This window comes from Lissotriton vulgaris, chromosome 6, assembly GCF_964263255.1.
Source record: "Lissotriton vulgaris chromosome 6, aLisVul1.2, whole genome shotgun sequence".
Classification (NCBI taxonomy): Eukaryota; Metazoa; Chordata; class Amphibia; order Caudata; family Salamandridae; genus Lissotriton; species Lissotriton vulgaris.
Window position 1 is genome coordinate 1318003167 of NC_141694.1, and position 24518 is coordinate 1318027684.

Below are 24518 nucleotides of genomic sequence, written 5' to 3' on the forward strand. Positions count from 1 at the left end.
TATCTGAGAGTTAGGAGACTCCATCCGAAGGATTGGCATATAGTATCAGTATTTAATCAACTGAAGAGTCCTAAGAGTTTAGAAAGTCAGGCAATGAGTCTAGTATTGTGTTACACGCCCAAGGAGGGACACATTAGAGGATGATCTTAGGGCAGCACAAATATAAGGGAAAATGTTTCATTCAAGATCTTTATAGATGGTACTGTCCCTGATTTATTATCAAGGTGTTTGATAAAATATCCATTTGTGAAAATGTGCGGCAGGGGTAGTAGTGCAAAATGGATAGAGTAAACTAGGTTTCAGTTATAATGGAGAGGTATGTGTAATTAACCAACACAAAGATCCTAATTTGGTCCCCTGATAATCTGTATGCCATGACTAGGACAGACTCTTCATTGGCAGATGTAAGTGATGTGTTTAAAATAAAGTATTTTTGGAAAATGGAGAAACATCTGTTTAAATGCAGAATCATGAGAAGTCTTGGGAGACTAGCAGTTGGCTTAGGTTGTAGATTTCCAATCTGTTGTGAATTGCCTTTGTAAAAACAGTTGGTACCAAACCTAAAGAACAGGAACAACAACTTACAATATGAGTGATATGATTTGTCAGAATGTCTACGCAGTTTTAGCTATACAGTCAGAAATAGCAACATAGCCAAATGTAGAAACTCATCTGTTTTGCAAGAGAATGGAAGCCTTTACTTCTGTGGGGAACATATTGTAAGGATGGAAAGGGGCAGAGAGAAGACTTGAACTAAGAGTAAGTATCAGTCTAAATGTTGTAAACCCTGTCTTCAAGGGAGGGGTTTAAGTTGGAGTGGAAGGAAATTGTGTACAGTGGAAAAAAGATGTTTTGGGGATTATTCAAGAAGTTAAGAATCGTTTCACAGAGGAATGTTTTCTACTTCTCAAAAGAAGTTTATATCTGTAGGGAATCAGTAGATCAGAAAGTAAGGGATAGTTGAGAATATCTCAACATGTTGTGAGTAATGTGAATTGTACTGTTGAAGCATGTGAGGAAAAAGCCAGAGTAGTGGTACCATTACAGGGTGTTGGCAGACTTCTGAAGGAGAGAAGTTGTTCTTGTGCGTATGTGAGTTGGTAAATGAATATTTTGAATCACTGAAACAGGCATATTAAGTGGAACTAAGGTATTGCAATGAAAGTAGCTCCAATTATTCACTTAACTAGATTAATCTGAATGAGTATCTCAGAAGAATAAAGCCAAAGATCCAGCTAACAGTCCTCAGTAAAACATTGGCGCTGGCATTTCACCACCTGCCTCTTCTATGTTGTTTGTTTATCTGGTACAGTGCAAGTGGCGAAATGTCTTTTGGCAGGTAGTATGCGACCCAAACGTAACGCCCTCTTCCCTGTCTATCTCACTGGGACCTGCTTAACGTCAACGCTACATACGTTCATTGATGCATACATGGTGACAAAGCAAATATGGCAGAAGGAGTGAGGCAGTAAACTCTGTACAAAGCAGAGATGGAAGAAGAGATAGAAAAAAGAACAGTGATTTTAGGAGCATTGGTGCCCCTCCGTTGTAAAGTATGAGGGAGAAATGACCATGTCAACTATACAGAGACAAGGTTTGATATGTTGCTTGTCTGCGTGATTTTAAAAAAGGGGTTAAAACAGCTGCGTTCATGTCAGGATACTTGGAGAGGCATTTTAGAGGACTGTCCAATCCCTATAAAAAAATGCTGTTTATTGTGTTGTTAATGTGAAATGGATTGGGAAAAGAGATGTAAGAAATTAATGGTGTTATGCACATCAAGTTGGTTTCAAATACAAAATTAAGACCATGATCAGTTTGAACATTTTCAATGTTATGTGTCTTCACAGATAGGTTTGTTTGATATTAAGCATAAGTGCAGCACCACTGGTTTTTACATTGTAGCACATTTACTTATTTCGTATTGCAGATGATTTCTTGAGATTCATTGATGGACCAGATTTTGCATTTACTCTATTACTTATCCTGCCAGGGTGGCCAACCAACTTTATTATTTTCAGTTTTGATTATTTTAAGTGAATATTTTTGTTTCACAAAGCTTAGTTTAAAATACATTTTCTGTAGAGGTGAAATATTACTGATCTCGTACAGTTTGAAAAATATAAAATTTTGGAGTATTTTGTGGTTTTTAAAGAAAATTCTTATATTTTTACATTGTGATGCAATGTACACACCTCAACTCTGGTCTCATCACATCTAATGCCAACTTTTCATTGTTGTCATTAATAGAAGAAATGTAAACATTGTAAAACTACATACATATGTAGAACTATAATGAGAACTGAGACATTTTGTAAATTGAAGTGTGTATATGTAACAAAAATGGCAATAAACAATATTCCTACAGCTATGGAGCTGCTGCTGAATTTAAGTTTAAAAATATTTTAAAGAGTGGTTCATTTAAAAAAAAGAGAAAAAATTAGTCTTTTCTTTTTGTTGTTGGTGCTCACACTTAATTTGACATTTCTTTAGATGTCCGAGACAACTCTTTCAGCCGATCGCGAAGTTCCAGTGTAACCAGCATTGACAAGGAATCGCGGGAAGCGATATCAGCTCTGCACTTCTGTGAGACTTTCACTCGGAAACCAGATACATCAACATCACCATGCTTATGGGTGGGAACGACACTGGGCACTGTTTTAGTCATCGTGCTGAACTTACCACCTGCTGGAGAGCAAAGACTCGACCAACCAGTTATTGTTTCTCCTAGTGGTATGCATTGTCTCTTAAGATATAAATATTACAAATGTGTGTTATTGAAATTAAGTTCTTGTACAGTTTTAACATTTTTATTGTGATTTCGAAGGAAAAAATAATCAATTAGAACATACATGAGGTTGCAATGCATGCAATATTACAGTTTGTGTTCTAAATTTTGAAATGGTAAATACTTATATGCACCTGAGAATTTCTGCTCAATAGTAGGGCAAGCTATATGGGCCTCAGTCAAGTCATCGTCAGTGAGGGCGGTAAATCTGCCTCCCACGCTGCCCTAGTCCGGTGTACGTTTGTCTTGGAGTGTTTTGTCAGAGTTTGATAAAGTTGGCAGATTTTGTGTCCTACTCAATGGTAGGGAAAGCTATATGGAAACAGGAGTTGAGAGGTTATGAGGATTAAAGGAAGGAGAGAGTAAATGTAAATGTACAGGAATTTATATAGCGCAAATCACCGAGCGGTTTCTAAGCGCTTGCTTAGGGAACCCATCCTGGTATTCCCCTGTGAGATAACCTCGGCAAGGTATCCGCAAGGTGAAAGCCAGGCATCCCGCCGCGAGGGGCCGTTGTGGAGATTAAGCAAGCTATTGCCCAGAGTCGCAGAGTGTGAACCCGTGAATCGAGTAGGCACCGGAGCGAGAATTGTCGAGTCCATGGACATTTTAGGACTCAAGACCCCGCCGAGCCGGGAATTGAACCCTGGTCCCGGGCTGACCTCTGCTTCCAGGTCTGCCTCCTCTAACCAGTGAGCCACACTTCTCCACCGGAGCTCCGGTAGAGAAACAAAGTAAAAGCAGTTGTTGTTTAAAGGACGTATATAGTAATGTGGCGAGGATATTGCCAAATTGGGTTTTCAAAATGGCTGTTAGTGCATGATTAAATGTCATACTAGTGGTGTACGTAATATGTAACAGTTATACTATGGGTAGATCATGGAATTAAGGTATCTGCCTCATATTTTGACGATTAACTCATGGAGTTTTACATTTTTGCATAGACGTTTCCAATTTTTTTCCACTGTCTGCGAGCTGCGGATATTTTGGCTTTGATTAAATACATTGTTATCAGCACTTCTGGTTTAGCATTCCCTCTAAGAATGATATGACAGCTGTTAATAAGATTTCTATTCACAATTATATTTTTGATTCCTATGGTTAAGAAGAGATCTAAGAGCTAAAGGTCCGGGGAGTTCAACTCTAGCGTAAGTGTAAAGATTAATGGGCCCAATACTATTTTGGTGTGGTTTAAGTAATATTAGTATGAATTTGTTTATTGATAGTATTCTTTATTTCTTACCAGAAGGATTGAGCATTTTACAATTGAAAGGGCATGTGGTCGAGGGAGCCTGTAAGTTTGCAGCAATTCCAGCATTTCATAGTTTGAGACCTACACAGAGAATGTTTTGTGTAGTGCCATAATTTGAATTGTGTTATTGGGGAGATTTTGTTCTTTCTTGTTTCCAACCATTGTACGTCAGTTGGAATAGAGGAAGTGGGAAGAGGTCAGAATACAGCCTTCTTTTTAGGATTGAGTTGATTAGATTTTTATTATAAAGATTTAGAGTTTAATTTATTTTATCTGCTGTGTCCATTTGTATTTCTAGATATCTAAGTAGTTTGATGAGGTCTGAGCTGTGAGGCTTTTTGAGCTTATTTTTTTGCAACCTTTTTTTTTTAACAACAAATTTTATTGAGTTTATAACACCCAGTGGGCGAACTCAAGTAAGAGACTTACAAACAAATGACGTAATGTAAATACAAAAGATACCGGAGAGGACCTCACCAGAAGATCAGCTAAACATTCGATCCAACATCCCACCCCTCCCCCCCAACCCTGCACCACACTTCCCACATGGATCAATAAATACATACACGATCACAAAAGTAGGTCCACAGCCACAGCCAATAAGCACATTAGATTGGGAAGTCATTGATGATTAGTCTTTCAATAGGGTCTCGATTCGCTGGCTGTGAAAGGATGGATAGGTCAATACCCCGGTATTTAGCCCACTTGGTCCAAATCTTCCCATGTTTCTGCGGGCAACCCCTTGCCTGAAACACCGCCACTTCAGCCAACATACATTTATCTAGGGCTGTTTTCCAAGCCACCACCCTGGAGCGAGAGGAAGACTTCCAATGCTGTGAAATGTCGCGCTTGGCTAAGGTGAGGCCTAGGAATAGAAGGTGCCTCTTATATCTGTTTTCCCTGATGTCTTCCATGCTATGAAGAAGTATTAGTTGAGGATCCGCCGGGAGGTCCCAGCATAACACCGCCCCGGACAGGACAACACACACGACCAAAAGTGTTGTAGTGCAGTGCAGATACAGACTGTGCGGAGGAAGGACCCATAGTCTGAATTACAATGGGGGCAAGTAGGGGACTGAATAGCCCTCATCTTCCAAAGGCGAAGGCGGGTGTAATATACTCTGTGAAGATACTTGAACTGAATCAACCTGTACCTAGAGGTGACAGCAGCATACCTGGGGCTGGCAAGGGCCTCAGTCAAGTCATCGTCAGTGAGGGCGGTAAATCTGCCTCCCACGCTGCCCTAGTCCGGTGTACGTTTGTCTTGGAGTATATTGTCAGAGTTTGATAAAGTTGGCAGATTTTGTGTCCTCCATATCACCCATTAACAGTCTGCCCACTAGTGGGTTGAAATCGGGTGAGGACTTAAGGTGCTTTATCAGGGGGGACAGGGCATGGCGGAGCTGAAGATACTTATGGAACTGGGACTTGTGTAGGTAAACTCCTCCTGCAGCCTCTGAAAGGATTTAAGTGTTGGCCCACACATCACGTCTCCTAATGTAGATATTCCTATAGTATCTCATCTATGGAATCCAGTTAGAGTGGAGACGGGCCGGAGGTGCGTGCCTCGCCAAAGGGGAGTCATGCCTGTCAGCATACCCCACCAGCCTATGGACCGGGATACACATCTTCAGACCTGAATTACCGTACGGCAGGCCGGGGGAAGAACCTCCAGGGATGAGTTACTGTATAAGAGATCCAATAGTGGATAGTCCGCCAGGAAGAGCCGCTCTACCAAAAGGCCGGATCAGCCGGAGGGTTGTACCACCATTCATTGATGACTAAGAGCTGAGACACCCAATAATACGCCTGTACGTCCGCTGCTGCAATGCCACCACAATAGGTGGATTGGATTCAGGTCGCTAGAGCCACCCGGATCGCCCCTCCCCCCCAGAATCTATTTAGGAGCACATTGATTTGAAAAATCACGACTGAGGCATAGGATATGGGAAATTCTGCAGCTTATAAAGCAAGCACGGCAGGGACACCATTTTGAAAATAGCGGACCGGCCGATAAGGATAAGGGAAGGTGGGACCATACCGTTGTCTCCTCACGTACCGCCGAAAGCAAGGGGGCTATGTTGCACGATGCCATACCATGGTGGGAAATCTAGTGATATGGACACCGAGGTATTTAAACCCCTCGTCCAGGTTTGACTCCCCTGTGCGCCGCATATAGGGAAAATGATCGACTTGGACGGGTTGGCATGTAGTCCTGTCGTTTCACCGAACAACCGCAAGATCTGAAGCACCTTCTGACCGGTGACCCAAGGATCGAAAAAGAGAATAACGCGTCATCAGCGTAGAGTTCTATCCGATCCGAGCACTCAGGTGACCAGACCAGTCCCTGATAAACCGCATCCAAGCGTACCCATGCAGCCAATGGCTCTATCGCTAAAGCAAAAAGGAGCGGAGAGAGGGGGCAACCCTGCCTGGTCCCCCTGCAGATGGGGAAGTAGGCATAACGGTAGTTGGCCATACGAATCAAGGCTGTAAAATCTGTATACAACAATTTGACATAGGTGCGAAACCGGGGCCCCAGCTTGACAGTCTCCAAAAGTTTAAAAAGATAAGTCCAACTCAAGGAGTCGAATGCCTTGTCGATGTGAGCTAGCAGGACAGCCGCAGGGCGTCCCAGACAGTGGGCCTTGGCAAAAGCATTGTTCGCGCGCCTTATGTTATGCCTGGTGGAGCATTGCGGCATAAAGCCAGACTGGTCTGGGTGAACGAGGTCTAGAATGCAGGTGCGGAGGCGATCAGCTAACACCTTCCCCAGTAATTTCGGCTCGAAGTTTAATAGGGATATGGGGCGGTATGAGACTGGGCATGGAGCCAGTCCGGAGGCAAGATCTCCTGCTTCAACGCCTGGTGCAATGCACCAAGAAGGTGGGGACCGATGGTCCCCATATGGAGGCGCAAAAAATCGCAGGGGAACCCATTGGGGCCCAGTGCACTACCCGGGTGTGTATTGGTGAGGGCCGCCTGCAGCTCCTCCAAAGAAATGGGCTTGTCGAGAACATCTCGATGCTCATCAGAGAGGCGCTTTGGAGGGATATCTACAAGAAAAGCGGCTATAAGCGGTTCAGCGAATCCCTCACGATCACTGTATAGGGCAGCATAAAAAGCGGCAAAGGCCTGCACCACTGCCCCCGGGGAGGCGCACATGTCGCCAGCAGGGGACCTCAATAAGGGGACTTGCGTCAGGGAGGCCCTTGCTTGACGTAGACTGTGAAGCATCTGACTAGATTTATCACCCCATTGATATATCCTGTGCTGAGTTGCCAGCCAGGCTTCTTCGGCATTGTCCGTGAGCAACTGGTGCAGCTGCTGTTGGACATGGAGCAGGTTGCGACGGGCACCGCTTCGGAGCCCTCCACTAATGAGGTCTGGAGAGCAAGCTGTCAATCTTCTAGGTCTTCAATCTGTGCCAGGTTGCGCCGCTTTTCCCCAGTACGATAGCTGATATCGGCCCCCTGAATCGTAGGTTTAAAGGCTTCCCATATTATCTGGGATTGAGTGGACCCAGTGTTAAAAGCAAAATAATCTGTCGTGGCCCGATGGAGCATCTCCTGATACCCGGTATCTCTAAGCAACCAAGGGGACATGTGCCAACTATGAGGGACGACTGGTCTACAGGCGGAGTTTGAGATGAATAGGTGAGTGATCGGACAAGCCACTTGGAAGAATGAAGGTATGTGACACCCTGTGAAGGTAGCTACATAGGAGGAACATGTAATCTAGACGTGAGAGGGTGGGGTGTACGGATGATGCATATGTAAATCCAGCCTCAGAGGGATGAAAAGCCCGCCATGTGTCCGCCCAACCCAATGTATGCGCCAAGATGTTAAGTTTAGACCTAGAAGGAGGGGTGGTTGGAGGTCATGCTCGCCACCTATCCGGGGGAGCCATTACGTCATTCCACTACCCACCGAGGATAGTCAGGCTGTCAGGGAAATTACCCCAGAGTTGCGTTAGTCTGTCAATGAACCTTTGACCGAGAGAAGGTGGGGGTATATGCTCCCAATTGAGATCTGCTCCCCAGCCTGAGTGCCAGAAACTACTGTAAAGCGGCAACCCGGGTCGGACCAGTGCTGAGTAACTTTGAATGGGACTCTGCGATGAATAAGTATGGCTGTACCGCGTGCCCCCTGGAGAAGCCGGAGTGGTACACTGTGGCATATCCACAGCAAGAAAGATACGAGGCCTTGTTGCCTAGCATGTGAGTTTCTTGCAACAGCAAAACATCGGCTGAGTAACGTTTTGCCAGGTGCAGTACAGCCCCTCTTTTAATCTTATTCAACAAGCCCCGTACATTCCAGGACACATTATTGAGATCTCCTGAGGAAGAGCGCCACTAGCTGTGTGTGTGTGTCATGAACAATCGGTGGGGTGTAGTGCAGAGGACAATGTGGACATATGGGACATCGTGGTGCGTGCATTATAAAGAACAACTGTATAAACAGCAAATTCCCCCTCCCGCCTCCCCTCAAACCCCTATACATCTGAAAACACGGAGTACCTGTCGCTGTGGAATCTCGTCCTGGCCCCCAAACGTGAAGACCCTGGCGAAACCTCGAATGGACCCCCCCTAACATCACCCATGAGAACTCAAAACAGGGAAGACGTGTAAGACCCACTTCCTCCAGGTAAAGAGCAGAAGTCCCTAGTTCATAGAGGCAGGATATCCCGACATGTAACAGTAGCCAACGGGCCCCTCAGTCAGATGAGACAGGGAAAGAGTCAATATACCAACGCATGCCCCAGCCTCTGGATTTTTTTTTTGCAACCTTGTACTTAATCACTGTTTCCTTCCCTCTTGGGCATACATTTCAGCAAGGTTTGTCTGTGTGTATGCCTTTCAGTGTCCATAGGGTACTTCCATGAGATTGTTCCCTGCTACAGCGTGTCACAAGGTTTTCCCCACTCAACAATGTCAGAAAAATAAAAGCACATTAACGACCCACCCCACCCCTCCCTCCCTTGAACTGGTATGCTTATTGCCTATCTCAGTTTTGGCCAATAAGGGGGTCGAGTACCTGGGATCCAATCAGGGAGCCCCGTTTGTCCCACCTGTATCCATGAGTTAGAGAAGGCGAAGATACTTCAGGCAGGTTACTTTGTTCATTTCGCTAGCCAATAGGGACATTAGCGGCTGCCAAATTTCTTTGAATCCCTCCGCGGAGTTAGTGAGGGAAGCATGGATCCATTCCATCCCTAATATATACCATAATCTATGCAACCACCCTGTGTATGTCGGTTGTGTCTGTGTCCCCCCGATGTGATAAAAAATGCTGAGTTGCTGCCCCTAAGGCCAGCTCTTTCTGTTTCCCCCTTCTAGATTTCAAAGGATAGGTCAACGGTTTATGCAGCCCCAGTACCACATAGGCTGGGAACCTCAGTATTTCAGTCTTGAATTGTCGATCAACATCATCTAGTATCTTGGTCCAGTAACCTGTCAGGTACTTACAGTTCCATATCAAGTGCACTAGTGTTCCTTCCTCCCTGCATCCTCGCCAACAAGTCGGGCTGCAGTCCGGATTCCCTTTGTTCAATCGGAGCTACGTCAAGTACCAGTAGTTGGCGATCTTGACAGCGGATTCCCTGCTGGCGGTGTTGCGTGCCGTATGGCTGGCCCTGTAATATAAGTCCCTCCACTCCTTCTCTGTAAGATCCCGCCCTAGTTCGCTCGCGCTTCTCTTCTGGCCGGCAGTGGACTGCGGAGGGGCTGCGGGCGCAACATGTCATATAATTCAGAGATCATTTTCCTGTCAGTATGTTTCGTCACCAGCCACTTTTCGTTTTTTGTCAATGTCTTACTCCCGTTTGGCTGTACCTCCGGTTGGAGATGCCAGTGGCGGATTTGGAGGTACTGGAACCGTTCTGATTCCAGAATGGCATAGACTTGTCGTACGTTAGGAAAAGGAAGTATCCCCCCCAGGTCAAATAAGTGCCCTGCCGCTTTGCAGTCCATCTCACGCCATTCCGCAAACGCCCTTTCCTCTGTCCCTGGAGTAAACTCCTAATTATCAAATAGGGAGTCATGGGGGAGGGGAAGAATGTTAAGCCTCGTCTGGTGGCCACCCCATCCCATACTTGCAGCAAGGTGTTCGTTATGGGTGAGCCCCGTAGATTCAGTTGCCTATCTGTCCTCTTCAAGGAGGGTACTTTTCACAGAGAGAGTTTCGCCAGCGCTTTGTCCTGAAACAGCCACCTCTTTTCAGACTCCGGTCAACTCCACTCTACTAAGTATCTTAATTGTGCCGCTCTAAAGTAATCCAACATATGCAGAATCCTCAGTCCTCCCTCTTCTGGTTGCCTATAGCTCAAGTCCCTTCGCAGGCGGGGGCGCGATTGATCGTTGCGACCAATCCCAGCAGCGACAGCTAGTAATGTTTCCAGTGCTGTAGTTCCCTCTTGACCTGAGCTAGTAGTTTGGAGTAGTTTAGCATGGCTGTCTGTAGTATGGACGGAGGCAGTTCAAGCCCCAGATGTGGGATTGATTCCCTTGCCTGTATCCCTACATAGGGTTCCCTTCCTACGCCCGATGCCCCCCCCCCCCTCACTGGCCCAGCCAGAGAATCATTGACTCCCCTATATTTACCCTAAAACAAAAGACCTGTTCAAAGGACTCCAGTTCCTGTAAAAATGCTGGCACCGATCGCTCCAGAGTCTCTAGGATCGCAATGATATCATCTGCATAGAGGCTCACAGAATGTCTTTCACCACCAAAGGGAAGCCCGGAATATACGGTTTATCCTGCATCTTCTGCGACAGTGGTTCAATATATAGCGCGAAGAGAAGGGGCGATAGCGGGCGCCCTTGCCTCATGCCACACAATCTCAGGAGGACTAGACGCTATCCCATGCACCCTAATTGTCGCTGTGGGTGCACTGTAACAACTCGCCACCCAGGCTCTGTACCGGTCTCCTAGGCCGAAGTGAGTTAAAGTCTTATCCAGAAAATCCCAATCCACCCTGTCAAATGCCTTTTCGGCATCTACCGACAACAGAAGGGCATCCATATTAGTGCGGTGGGCTTTGTCAACAAGATGAAGAATGCGTTTGGTGTTGTCACTACTCTGCCGGTTGTGAATGAATCCGGACTGATCCGGTTTGATGATGCCCGGCAACAGTGGGCCCAGCCTGGCCGCTAAAACCCCTGTAAACAGCTTCAGGTCAATATTGAGGAGGGACACCCGGCGTAAGTAGCCACAAAGGGTTTTATCTTTCCCAGGCATGGGTAGCACCACAATAGAGGCTGCCAGCATATCAGGAGGGATTGTCCCAGGTCCAGTGAAGGAGTTGAAAAGCTGCGTGAAGACCGGGGCTAAAAGCTGGTAAATTAATTTATAAAAACACACCAAAAAACCATCCGGACCTGGCGATTTCAAGAGCTTGAGGCGAGAAATCGCCCCTATAACTTCCTCTGTCCGAATCTGTGTCTCCAAGGCTTCCGCCCTTTCCTTAGTGCTGTCTTGTTTGCTCGCTCCTTGTAGGTAAGAATCTATGTTGGGGCCTGGATGCGTATCCCTCTGGTAGAGGGCAGAGTAAACTTCCTGAAAAGCCTTTGCAATCTCGGCGTCTCTTTCTACTACCTCCCCTTTAGCATTCTGGAGAGACTGCACCTTTGTCTGCTGGTTGCGGGCCCTAAGTTTACTCGCCAACATACGCCCCATATTGTCTCCCCTGATATAGTAGGAGTGCTTGAGTTGGAGGGCCGCGTATTCAGTCCTATCCAAATCGAGCCCTGCCAGTTGGGCCCTTGCCGCCTTCAGTTGGCGCCAAACCCTAGGCTTGCCTGTCCCGTCATGCACCCTGCAACATGTTTTCCCAAAGTCACCAACCCCCCTTCTGTCTATGTATCGGGGGTACCCTAATAGTCACCGTCACCGCTTCATGATCCGAGAGTGCTGCTGGGATGATGTCTACCTCGTCCACTAAGTCCTTCAGTTCGGTCGTGCCTAACAGGTAGTCCAGTCGAGCATAAGTATGGTGTGCATGTGAATATAAAGAAAATTGAGAAGCTTGTCGGTGAGCCACCCGCCAGATGTCCACCAGTCCTCTTGTTTGTAGCCAATTCTTCCCTGCATTAGACAATGCTCCTGTTTGGGTGTATCAGTGACTGGATCTATCTAATGTGATATCCATGACTACGTTTAGGTCCTCACCCACCAATAACCGCCGCTCTTGCGAGCTCAGGACCTCGGTGAGAGTCACTGTCAGAAATGTCTCCTGTCCCAAGTTGTGTGCATAATTAGATCCCAACATGAGGGGCGATCCCCCATCCATAGCTTATAGGCCAAGAGGCAGCCTTTAACTTCCGCCACTTTATCCCCTACTGTTCACACAAAACGCTTGGCGGTTAATATGGCCACTCCCTCTTTTTTGTCTGTCGTGGAAGAAAATAATTGTTGGGGAAAAGCCCTGGACTTCATCCGATGCCAATCTTTTGGGAGGAGATGGGTCTCTTGAATGATGCACACATCTGCCCCCAGGTTCTCCAGATAGGACAGTAGGGATTTTTGTTTAATAGGGTTGTTAAGCCCCTTCACATTGAGGGTGACTACTTGAAGTGTGGAGTGTAACATGAGACCGTAGTGTTACCTATCTGCTTTGTCTGTGTGACCTCAATCGCATCACATGCTTGTGGGTCTTCTGCTTGTGCTGCTCTAAGTCACCCTGCGTCAAACCCTTGCCGCAGCATCCTGTTCTGTAGCACACCCGTTTTCCCCCTCCCTAACCCCAACCTAGAGTCCCCAACCCCCAAAAATAGTCCATTGCTTGCTAACAGAAGTCACAGGCACTTGGAAAGAGAAGAAATAGGGAGCATGTTGTAGTCCAAGGTTCCCCAGCTCCCCGCACCAAGCAGCCCCCCCCGGCCCTTCATAACTACAGTGCATATGAAAGCCCCTTCTTAAATCACGAGCCGTCTTGGGATGTTGTGACCTTGAGGACTGTTTCCAGAGCCGCCTGCCACTCCTGTGCTGTGCTGTTTGGATCCGACCCCAGCCCGTGAGTAACCAAACGTCTCAGCCCCACTCTCCGCCACCGCTCCCCAGATAGCCGCCGCTCCCGACTGGCTGTTTCTTCTGGGTTTTGGTACTCCAGTCCCAGGATCTTGCAAGCATCTAGTAAAGATCGGACCTGATAAAGCTTACTGTTCCATTTGAAAATCAGTCAAAATGGACGACCTCAGGAGTAGGACACCCCTTGTTCCCTTAGATGTGTGGTCACCCCTTTAAACTCCCTCCTCTTCTGCAGAGTGATGGAGGCCAAATCTTGGTAGAGAGCTATTGGATGCCCCTGGTACTGGACTGGCTGCTTCGCCCTGGCCTCCCTTGAGATGCGCTCCTTGATGGGAAAATCTGGAAGGAAGGCTAAGATGTCAGTCACCACTTCCTCGTCTCTGGTCTGCTCCTGTTCCTCTATGGTGGCTACTCTTTTGCCAATCGCATCCACATCGCAACAAATCTTCTTCACCTCTCTGGGCACCTCATTTTTGAATGTCTGGAAGTCCTCCCTCAAAGTATTAAAGAGTGTCTCCAGGGAGGAGCCAGTCATCGGGATGTCCGCACCCTCCGGCTCCACATGTGATTTCGCTGTTGGGGTGACTGGCCCTCCTTATCCCCAGACAGTGGGACTTTAGATAGCATATCTTTCAGTGTCCGGTCCTTTTTCCCCTCTCGCCGGGGACATAACTGCGGTCTGGGGCCGGTGTCCAGGAGAGGGCTGCTCCTCCTCTCTTCCTGGTCTACTACAGGCACTCTGCTCACCTAGTCTTCCTAGGCCTCAATCCCGCCCTGCCCTCGCCAGACGATGTGCCTGGTCGAAGTATTGTGTCTCCAGTTGTTTCGCCCATTGCCCTCTGGGCCCGAGACCTCCTGCTTCCCCTACCAGATCCATCCGGTTCTCCACCTCGGTTGTGAGCTCCGGGAGGCCAGAGATGTCGCCTCAGTGCGTCGCTCCATCAACAATCTTCCAATTGAGTGGGGTCAACTCCGGCTATGTTGCCAGACCCCCATGTGCCAGCCGGTTACCCTGGCTGAAATGCTGTGAGTTGGGGCTCCCAGTAATTAAGGTCACCTCATAGATCGTCAATGCCCCACTGTCATCTTGCGCTGCAAGGCCTCACCAAACTCCTCTCCTGCGGGTGCTCGCGCCGGACTCTGTACCCGGTGTCTGAGGCCTCGAGCCGCCACTCGACAGGTGCTCCCTGTGGGGGCCTAGACTCCTGCCGCGCTCACCCTTCTCAGCGATGGTCCGGGCCCGCCGGTTCACCCCAGCTCACCGCCTCAGCGAAGTCGCCACCTCGGGTGGACCGGTTGGTGTCTTGTGGGTCTGGATGATTATGTTGGGCCCCGGTGTTGCACTATGTCCGGGTATTTCTATGCCGCGTCAGGCCCCTCTCCAAGATGTGGCCACACCAGTTTCAGAGGGCGCCTCCCCGCCTCTGGTCGGCACTTGACCGGGGGCCTTGTTTCCTTGAGAGACCGGCAGCCCCCAGAAGATTACCACAGGGCCCTGGGCCGTCTTGGATCACCAGTCCTGCACCGCCCGGCGGACCTTTCTGCTGCTTCCAGGTCCTGGGATCCAAGAAGTCACCCCCCTTTCCTCCAGCGAGGGTCGCGTACTCAGGCCAAGGGATACGCCTTCCTCCTCTCGGGGTCCTCATTTAACACTGGGGCTTCCCTTACCTCTCTGTGCCTATCAGGGGCTGTACCGCTTCTCCTGCCTGTCGCTCCCTCCTTTGCCAAGCCTGCTCCAGACCCCACTGCCGTCTACTCAAGACCGCTCCTCTTCCTCTACCAGTCAGTACCACTGGCCGACAATTCCGCTGCTGCGAGCCACAGCGCTGCGGCTATGCCTCTCCTCTGCAACCCCTAGGATCTTGTTGCTGTGCAGCGCGGCCTAACCGGCCTCGCTGGCCTCAGTGCTTGCTAGGGCCTCTGCCTGCTGTTGCGGTGTCTGCCCGTCCGTCTTCCGTTGTGCTTCACCAACCCCGCACCGACTCCTCACCTTGCGGTATGCGTTCGATGCATGCGGCTGGGACGCTGCACTGCTGGAGGCCGTTAGCCGCGTCGGCTAGCCCCTCCGGATCCAGGCGCCATTTTCCAGTCTGGCTGCGCGGCGTATCCAGGCCCGCTGTATCTGTCAATCGGGCGCCAAGCCCCGTACTTCACACCTCCGGGGATGCCCTAAGTAGGATGCCTGCTTTTCATGCAGGTAAGTGGGCGCCTGTGGGGTCTAAGACGCTACTGTGTCTGGGTTAGGCAGCCTTGAGCAGGGAGCCGCAGGGAAGCCCATCTCGCAAGCTCGCCATCTTGGCCACGCCTCAATTTGTGTGTTTCTAAAGACTTGCAAAGGATTGAGAATGGTCCAAGGAACCCAAGCCTTTGACAAGTAAGACCACCTCTGTCTGCTCAGTCAGTCCAGATTGGTGATTTAGCATTGCTTTTGATGTTACCCCCATAGCAATGTATGTTCAGAGCCCTGAATTTTGCTGATCCGCTTTTTGTAGAGTATTTAGGGCCCCAGATGGTGTCTCTACTGATGGTATTAGATAGCTGTACTTTTACTTTCTTCATCATCCAGGCTGATAATAAAGAGTAGAGCTTTACAAGATTTACTTGATAGGGGCCGGTAATGGCAAATCAGTCTGTCTGGGTGTATCTACTAAATCGCTTTTCTAGAAAGGATATTTGGTCATTTAAAAAGATTGGGAGATTAATTCCACCTTCAGAATTATTTAGTTTCAGTTTGGTGAGAAAAATCCTGTCTTTCATATCTTTCCATATACATTTTAAGACTAAATCGTCTAAACTCTCATAAAAATGGATCGAAAGTTATAGGGGACCAATCAGATATTAGGTCTTTTCGAGAATTATGCCTAGGTATTTAGCTTGATTTGCTTGCCACCATTATTTAGTGTTTATCATTATAGGGATATATAGATTATTGAGAGGGAAAATTCAGTTTTATCAAGATTGAGGAGGTATCCCGAAACTTTAGCCTATAGATCAATCTTATTTACTATTGCTGTGATGGCAGTATCGACCTGTTCTCTAAAAAAATGAAAACGTCCTCAGCGTGAACAGCTACTTTATGCACATTATTAGATCATGGAATCCTCTTTTTTGTAGTATCAGATCTTAAGGTGGTTAGTTGTAGTTCTATTGCTAGTATGAAAAGGAAACCCTTTATAATGGGCATCCTTGTTGAGTCGTTTAAGACTGGTGTATTTTGTCAGATAAGTGGCCATTGACTTTAATGCAGGCTGAGGGTTGAGCATAGAGGACAAACACCATACGTTCAAATTTCTCTCCTAAATTACATTTCTGGAGTGCTGAGTGCAAGAAAGTTCATGATACTTTCTCAAAGGGTTTCTCAGCATTCAGTGCCATAGCGGGTGATGGTAAGGACAGAACGCTGTCGGGACCAGGTGCTTTGCCTATTTTGAAGGATATGATTGCCAGGCAGAATTGAGTTAATGCTTTTGTTAAGAATTTGGTTTTCTGTGTCATTTAATGACGGTAGATGCATTGTATTCAGATATGTGTACCGATCTTTTAAAGGGGCAGAAGGGGCGGATTCCAGAGATTTGAGTAGAATTCTTGAAAAAATTCCACTATTATGCATAGATTTGTTAGAGTTTTCCCGTTGAAATTGTTGATTGACGTTGTGGGCTCTCCAGGTCTTTAAGTGTTTGATAGTTTGGCAGTGTTCTGCCTGCTTTCTTTTGTTCAGTGTTTTTTTCTTTTTGATGTTGGTTTCCCACATTTTGGCCCTCAAACTTAGAACTGTGTTGTATTCCTACTTGAGTATTTTAAGATTGGGTACAATAGTGTACTCTTTGTTTTCAAGACGTTTTGTTCCAGTTGTTTAATTTCTTTCTCTAATTTGTTTAATGCCTTATTGGTGTTTTTATTGGTTATAGATATGTTGATGATAACCCCTCTTACCGTTGCTTTCATGGCACCTCAGATGGTTTCAGGGGCACTGTCAGCAGTGTAATTTTCTTTAAAATCATTTATAATAGTAGCCGTCGATTTGGCCATTATCTTGGATTATTTCATCATTCATCATTCATTCTCCAACATCTCTAGTTTTGTGTTTTTGGAAATGTCTAAGTCAATTGATATGCAAGCATTGTCTGAGAATAATTTGGGTTTTGTAACCGTAAGAAGCTATTGGTTAATTTATAGCCTGTTCTTGATAGCGTGTTATGAAGGTGTGAGAAAAAAGTGAACTCACATCCTGTTGGGGTATGTAAACACCAGATGTCAGTTAGACCATGGTGTTTACAAAAGTTACGCATTTGTGTATGAATTTTATTCAGTCTGTATCAGACACCCACTCATAACTCAGATTGTCTCAATGGTGCAAACTTCACTTGTCTACACCATTCAGTAAGTAGGATAGCCATGCCCTTGTTCTTAGGTTGGGGAAAGGTCTTTCCTCAGCGGAGTCAGGATAGGATCTGCTTTAATTTAATACATTTAATAACACTGAGTAGCATTGCATTCAAAGAAAAAAATGTGGTATTTGATGTTGTGGAGTGTTGAGTATCAATCTTGCTACCAGGCTCTGGTATTGAATATATGTTGAAGGAGTGATCTGAAAGAGACTATTAGTTATGGATTTCTTACCTTAGAATTACCCCTGGTGTCAGACTGGATGCGGAGAATTTTTCTTTAGCAGTACCCCTGCGCGTCGGTTAGTGGCGTGGATCAACTCCACGTTCGTAGTTAGCATCGTGATCGGCGGTATGACATCACGGTATCTACTTAGGCGCCACCCCTGCTCACTGACGTCAGTTCTTTCTTTTTCCCCACCAGCCAGCGCAGATCCGGAGAGAGTTTTTTAAAACTTTTGTCGCCTTCTTTTTTCAAGTCTTTGCAGGAGCTGTCGCGAAAGCTTCTCGAGGCCCAGCCGTCAGCTCCACGCCACTCGAGGTCACGGTCCAGAGGCGGGTCGCAGGACCGGTTGCGGAGTCACCACCATCACTCCTCTTCGAAGTCTTCATCTTCCGGTAAGTGGGAGTACAAGAAGAAGGCGAAGAAGCACAGTCGCTCTTTGCCTTCTCCCCTTCCGTCTGCCGACGCAACGCGGATGTGGAAGGTAGTCGTCCAGCTCTGACTGCGGAGCCTCCCTGCCCAACTTTGTAGCTTTTATGAAGCCCTCCACTTCATTTTTGGGCAGCCCGACTCCACCTGCATGTCTTCGGGCCCCGTGGATACGGCTGGGGGTTCTAGGCCTCTGATTTCTATGCCAGCGGCTTCGTCCCTGATGCCACAGGGCCGCCAGGGATCCAGGCCTGGATCCAGATCGGCGCTGGTCGACCTTACAACACTGCCTCTGGCGCTGAATCCAGTGGCGACACCTCCACCCCTTCAATTGCCGGTTGTGTCCCCAGCCGGCGTCGACCTCCCTCTCGAAATGAACACGGAGCCAGACCGACGCCAAAACTGGAACCAACAGGGCCTTTTGTACCTCTGTTCTATCCTTGCGTTCCTTATTGCCCTGAGTGGCAGCCAGAGGAGGGTGAGGAGGACTGGGAAGGGGTCTATTGACCATCTAGCAGACCAGCTGGAAGAGCCTCACTGGAAAGAGGAATTGGGTGAGGCAAGTGGTCTGAATACATCCCCAGACCTTAGTATGCTTCCTCCCCCCCAACGTGGCAACGGAGGAGGGAGCCTCCTACGTTGTGGTGTTGTGTAGGGCGGCTGAGGCCTTGGGCCTAGAGCTACCTACGGTGGTAGGACTAACCTCCTGACTGAGGTGCTTCATCCAGCAGCAGCCTCTTCGGAGCGCCTGCTGCAGTTCAATGAGGCCCTCACAGACCTCCTTCTGGGCACCTGGTCCAAGCCCAGTACAGGGGCTCCTGTGGATAGGATGATTGCCCGACACCACCGGCCTGCCCCGGGAGACCCCCCACTTTCCTCTCCCAACACCCTACCCCTGAGAGCTTGGTGGCCCAAGCCTCAGCGTCGAAAGGCGCGATCCCTACTGCTCCCCAGATAGGGAATCCAAGAAGCTGGACCAATTTCGGAAGAAAATGTTTTCTTCCTACAGCTTAGGACTGCAGTCAGTGAAAACTGCATGTCTCTTGGGCCTTTACTCCTATTCTGTGTCAGACAAGATCGCGCAGGTGCTGCCACAGTGCCCGGAGGAGGCTCGGGCCGTGCTGTCCCATGCAGTTGATTAGGGTAGAGATGCAGCGAAGTTCACCATGCGGGCTGAACACCGCCGACTCGCTAGGCAGGACGATTTCAAAGTCGGTAGCCCTGAAACTCTTCCCCTGGCTGAGGTCCACTGGCTTTTCGGGTGATGTCCAATCGACTCTTTTGGACATGCCCTTTGATGGCCGTCGCTTGTTTGGCGACAAAGCGGACAACTGGTTAGAGCGCTTTAAGGATTCTAGGGCTACGGTCAGATCCTTGGGCCTCGCTACCACCCCTCACCCCGCGCACTTTGCTTTTCGCCCCTTTTGTGGCTACGGAAGAGGTGTCCCATCACGTTCCACCCAGAGCCACAGGCCTGCTCAAGCTGTCCAGCCTCTGCTCGGAGGGGGACGTGGGGCCCAGCGTTTTTGGGTCTGGGGGCTAGGGGGTGGGCCAGTCCACCAGCGACCCCTCTGCAGCAGCCTCACAACCTTCCTAGTCCGACTTTTCAAGGCCACCAGTTGCCAGTGGGTGGCAGGATTCGCCATCACCTCCCCCACTGGCACAATATCCCATTGGACAGGCGAGTTTTGCAGATAGTCCGAAGGAGCTACTCCCTCCCCTTCAGGACTACCCCCTCCCCTCATGCCACCCACACTCCATAGCACGCCAGAGGATCATATGGCCCTTATCAGGAAGTTACAGCTCTCTTGGACAAGGGAGCTATCGAGCGAGTCCTAGTGCCAGAAGTAGGTCGTGGTTGTTATTCCCACTACTTCCTGGTACCCAAGCAGGACAAAGGCCTGCTTTCTATCTTGGATCTCAGGGACATCAATCGCTTCCTCCGGAACGAGAAGTTCGAAATGTTGACATTGGCTCAGGTCCTGTCTGCCCTCGACCCTGGAGACTGGATGGTAGCCTTGGACTTGCAGGCTGCCTATTTTCACATCCCCGTCCTGCCGGCCCACTGGCGTTACCAACGGTTCACGGTAGGCCATGAGCACTTTCAGTTCACTGTGCTTCTCGTTGGCCTTACCAGCGCCCCTTGGATGTTCACGAAGGTGATGGTGGTGATTGCACCTTATCTGCGCAGATCAACGGTTCCAGTCTTCCCCCTTTCTTGACAACTGGCTGTTGAAGGCGGGCTCGCCCCAGGCTGTCGTCTCCCACCTCCAGACTACGGCCGACCTCCTGCATTCACTGGGGTTCACCATGAATGTGCCGAAGTCACACCTGATTCCCTCTCAGAAGCCCCTTTTCAATGGAGCGGTTCTGGACACAGCACAGTTTTGTGCTTATCCTCCCAAGCAGCGAGTCCAGGATGTTGGGGCTATGATTCAGATCTTTCAGCCTCTATCCCGGGTTTCGGTGAGACTGGGCCTGAGGCTACTGGGAATGATGACCTCCTGCATCCTGCTGGTGGACTATGCCAGGTGGCATATGTGGGCTCTGCAGTGGGACCTGAAGTTCCAGTGGGCACAGCATCAGGGCAATCTTTCCGATTGCGGTCAGATCTCTGCAGGCACTGCTCACCAATTGCAGTGGTGGCTAACGAACCAGAATTGGGTCAACGACAGGTCCTTCTCCCTCCCCCATCCAGAGTTCACAGTGGTGACAGATGCTTCACTTCTAGGGTGGATTGGCCACATGGGAGAGGCGGAGATCAGAGGCATCTGGTCTCGGGTGGAGTCCAGGCTCCACATGAACCTTCACGGACAACACCATCACCATGTGGTTCTGCAACAAACAGGAAGGGGTTGGATCTTGAACCCTATGTCAGAAGACACTTTGTCTCGGGAAGTGCCTGGAATATCAGGGCATGTCCCATTCAACATCTGGGAGGTTCCCCCAATGCCAGGGAGGACAACCTCAGCTGCCGGTGCTTTATGGATCACGAATGGCGTCTTCACTCGGAGGTAGTGCAAGGTCTCTTTCAGCAGTGGGGAGACCCTTGGTTAGATCTATTCGCCACTGATTAGAACGTGCAATGTCAGCAGTTCTGCACGCTGGAATTTCCAAGACGGCACTCACTTAGCGACGTTTTTCATTGCGAGTGGAGTTGCAGCCTTCTATACGCCTTTCCGCCTATACAACTTCTGCCCTTAGTGCTGAAGAAGATCAAGCACAACCGAGCCCAAGCCATTCTTGTGGCCCCGTACTGGGCACGAAGAGTCTGGTATCCCCAGCTTCTGCACATGGCCATCTATCCTCCGATCAGACTGCCCCTTCGGGAGGATCTTCTGTCGCAGCAGCAGTGGACGGTCCTCCACCCGTACCTGTCCAGCCTCTACCTCCTTGTGTGGAGATTGAGCCGCGGCAGTTGACGGCTTTCGACCTTCCTCCCGAAGTCTGTAACGTCATCTTGGCTACCAGGCGGCCCTCCACTAAAAGGATATACGCCTGTAGATAGTAGAAATTTGTGGCATGGTGCGCAGCAAAGGCTGTGGATCCCCTTTCTGCCCCCCTTTGAGGTACTCCTCTTCATTCTTTCTTTGGCCCACCAGGGCTCTGCTCTGGGCACTTTAAAAGGTTATCTTCTGCCAATTCGGCCTTTCTTCGGCTTCCTGATCAGCCTTCTCTTTTCAAGTCCCCTATTGTAAATCGCTTCCTTAAGGGCATTACTCATTTCTTTCCTCCCAATCCTTTCGTAATACCCCAATGGGACTTGAACTTTTTCTGACCTACCTTGTGTGTTCAAGCCGCTACATAAATGTCCTCTCAGACTTTTGACACCTAAAACTGCCTTTTTTGTTGCCATCACCACTGCTCACAGGTTGAGTGAGCTTCGGGCTCTTTCTTCCAAACCTCCTTTCCTTACTGTTCATCCGGACAAAGTTGTCCTTTGCACCAGGCCTGCTTTCCTTCCCAAAGTGGTTACCTCTTTCCACATAGGACAGACCATCACTTTGCTAACCTTCTTCCCACCCTCGCATCCTTCCAAAGAGGAGGAGAGGCTCCACCGTCTAGATCCAAAAACGCTTTCCTTCTATCTGGATCGCACAACGTAATTCCGGGTGGATGGCCAGCAATAAATAAATATATATATATATATATATATATATATATATATATATATATATTCATATTCATATTCAGTTATGGATTCCTCGCCGCCTCACCCATCTTCCCATTTCTGAGAACTAACTTCTAGGGTAAGAGACTCCCTTTCAGGGCCCTAGTTTTTGTACACCAGTGGTCAGTGTCTTGCATGGCTCTGCTCTTCTGGCGTGTAATGTCGTGTAAAGAGCTGACGTCAGCGCACAGGGGCGGCAGCTAAGTAGAAACTGCAATGTCATTCCGAGGACCACACCGCCAACGACGAACGCAGAGTCGATCAGCGCCACCTACCGGTTGGTTACTGCTGAAGAAAAATTCTCCAGATCCAGTCTGACGCTTGGGGGCTATTCAAAGGTGGGGAATCCATAATTAATATATGGCTCTTACAGATATATTTTTACCGAAGGTAAGTAACTTGTTCCTTTGTACATATTTCCTGGCAGTCTATAATGTTCACAAGCCACATGGCACATTGTGGTTTACTCCATGTATTCTAACGTGTCACTGGCTGCACCCCATTATGTACCTAATTAAATATCTGAGCTGCAAGAGCTAGTCTGTAAATAAATGTTGTACAGTAGAAACAGTACACAATACATATAATCAAAAACAATCTGACTGATAGCATTTAGAACTGCCTTGTGGAAAGTACAGAGTAAGTCATTGAGGCACAATGAACAGACTATAAATGAAAAAAATTATCATATATGCACCATATTTACAGTAAAGGAGGACTGGAGAAAACGGAAGTGCAGGGAGTTAGATGGGGCGGGCAATGAGATGTGGTTGCTTTTGGGGTGTCTTCACAGAAGAACTGAAGGTCGAGAGCGAGCTGATGGAACAGTGGGTTTGAAAAGGAGTAGTTTACAGTGGTAACGTGATGTAGTGCAAGGAAGTGTAACAATTGGATTTAAATCAGTGCAGCGAAGTTCACTCAGAGGACCGTATTGAAATAAAAGATAGCTGGTATGGGGATGGCAGCAGAGCGAAGGTCATGTAGCGACACATAATGGATTGACATATAATATTTGGAAGGAAAGGATCACACTGGCTGTTTTGCTTTAGATGGGCCACATTGCATTTTGCACGTTGTTAGCGGCCTCTCCTTATTGGCCACTGACGGAACAACTCTGACAGCCCTTGCTGATTGTCACAAGACATTGTGGCTGCCTTCATTCACAGTGCCCAAGAAAATTCACTCTTGATGTTCTCCTAAAGTGCTTGAATTAATTTACAGTATACATTACAAATACATTAACAGTAGTCGCTGCCCAAAGAGGTTCCCCTGTCTTTTTAGTCCACCCATATTTCACACTGGCTGACCATATAGCAGTGTGTTTACTGCCCATGAGCCAGACTGACCTCTTTGGTTGGTGGAAACACAATATGTTCCCGGTGACTAGTTCGCTCCATTTTTGAGCTGTGACCATTTTGCCATTCACATGAGTGACAGTGTGGTAAATTTAAATTACCTATACTTAATTTATGCGGTAAAGTTCAATAAGAATAACTCAGTCAAAAATAAGAGGCATGATCCGTGGTATTTGAGGTTTTAAAAGGGGTTTTATTCCTTAAAAAGGAATTGGTTATATGGTTCGAACCATGGCAAATCGTATTCCGTTGCCACGAAGGCTCGGGAAAGGATAGACAATACTTTATTGACAAGTTATCATATATATAGTCAATGCATTACAATAAAGACAGATGCAGGAGGCGTAACAGCTGAGAGGAGAGATAAGAATACACATACGTAATGAAAGAGGCGTTACAATAGGCGTGCATGAGGGCATGTACTAGAAACGTCATTATGTGATATCATAGGTGGGTGGATCCATAAGAGAATCCTGCAGTGTCAGCAGAAATATATGGCAGAGATGCGCACGCAGCAGCATGACGTGTAATTGACGTGTAACTGGAGGGTGAAGGGGACTTGACATTTAGCCTTACATGAGGAGACAGAAGTCTGGGATGTCAGAACAACCTAATCCCAAATCGTATCTAATATCTTGTGTTTAAGGAACTGTATTATCTGGAAGGAAAGGTCTCTCGGGCAAAAGGCTATTCTATACTGACTGCTAGTGCGTGCATATGCGTCTACGTGTCTACATGAGATGCGAGGGGGCATGGGCCTACCATGGTAACAGGAGCTATGAATTACTTGCATGGAGACAGTGAGGCCGGGCCCTTTGCTCTGCAGCTGGAAGGATGTTTTCCTAAACTACTAGACAGGAATGTATTTTCGAGGAGCGGAGCAGATAACT

General features: G+C 48.0%; 1 protein-coding gene across 5 annotated transcripts in view; it reads left to right on the forward strand.

The window, feature by feature from the left end:
• The window catches only part of STXBP5 (syntaxin binding protein 5), a 1242391-nt gene that overhangs the window by 1095787 nt on the left and 122086 nt on the right, over window positions 1–24518 (forward strand). For all 5 annotated transcript variants that reach the window (XM_086927454.1, XM_086927457.1, XM_086927456.1 and 2 more), the window contains one exon: window positions 2494–2733. In XM_086927454.1, the coding sequence (XP_086783580.1) occupies window positions 2494–2733 (240 nt within the window). The remainder of the gene's footprint in view (window positions 1–2493; window positions 2734–24518) is intronic.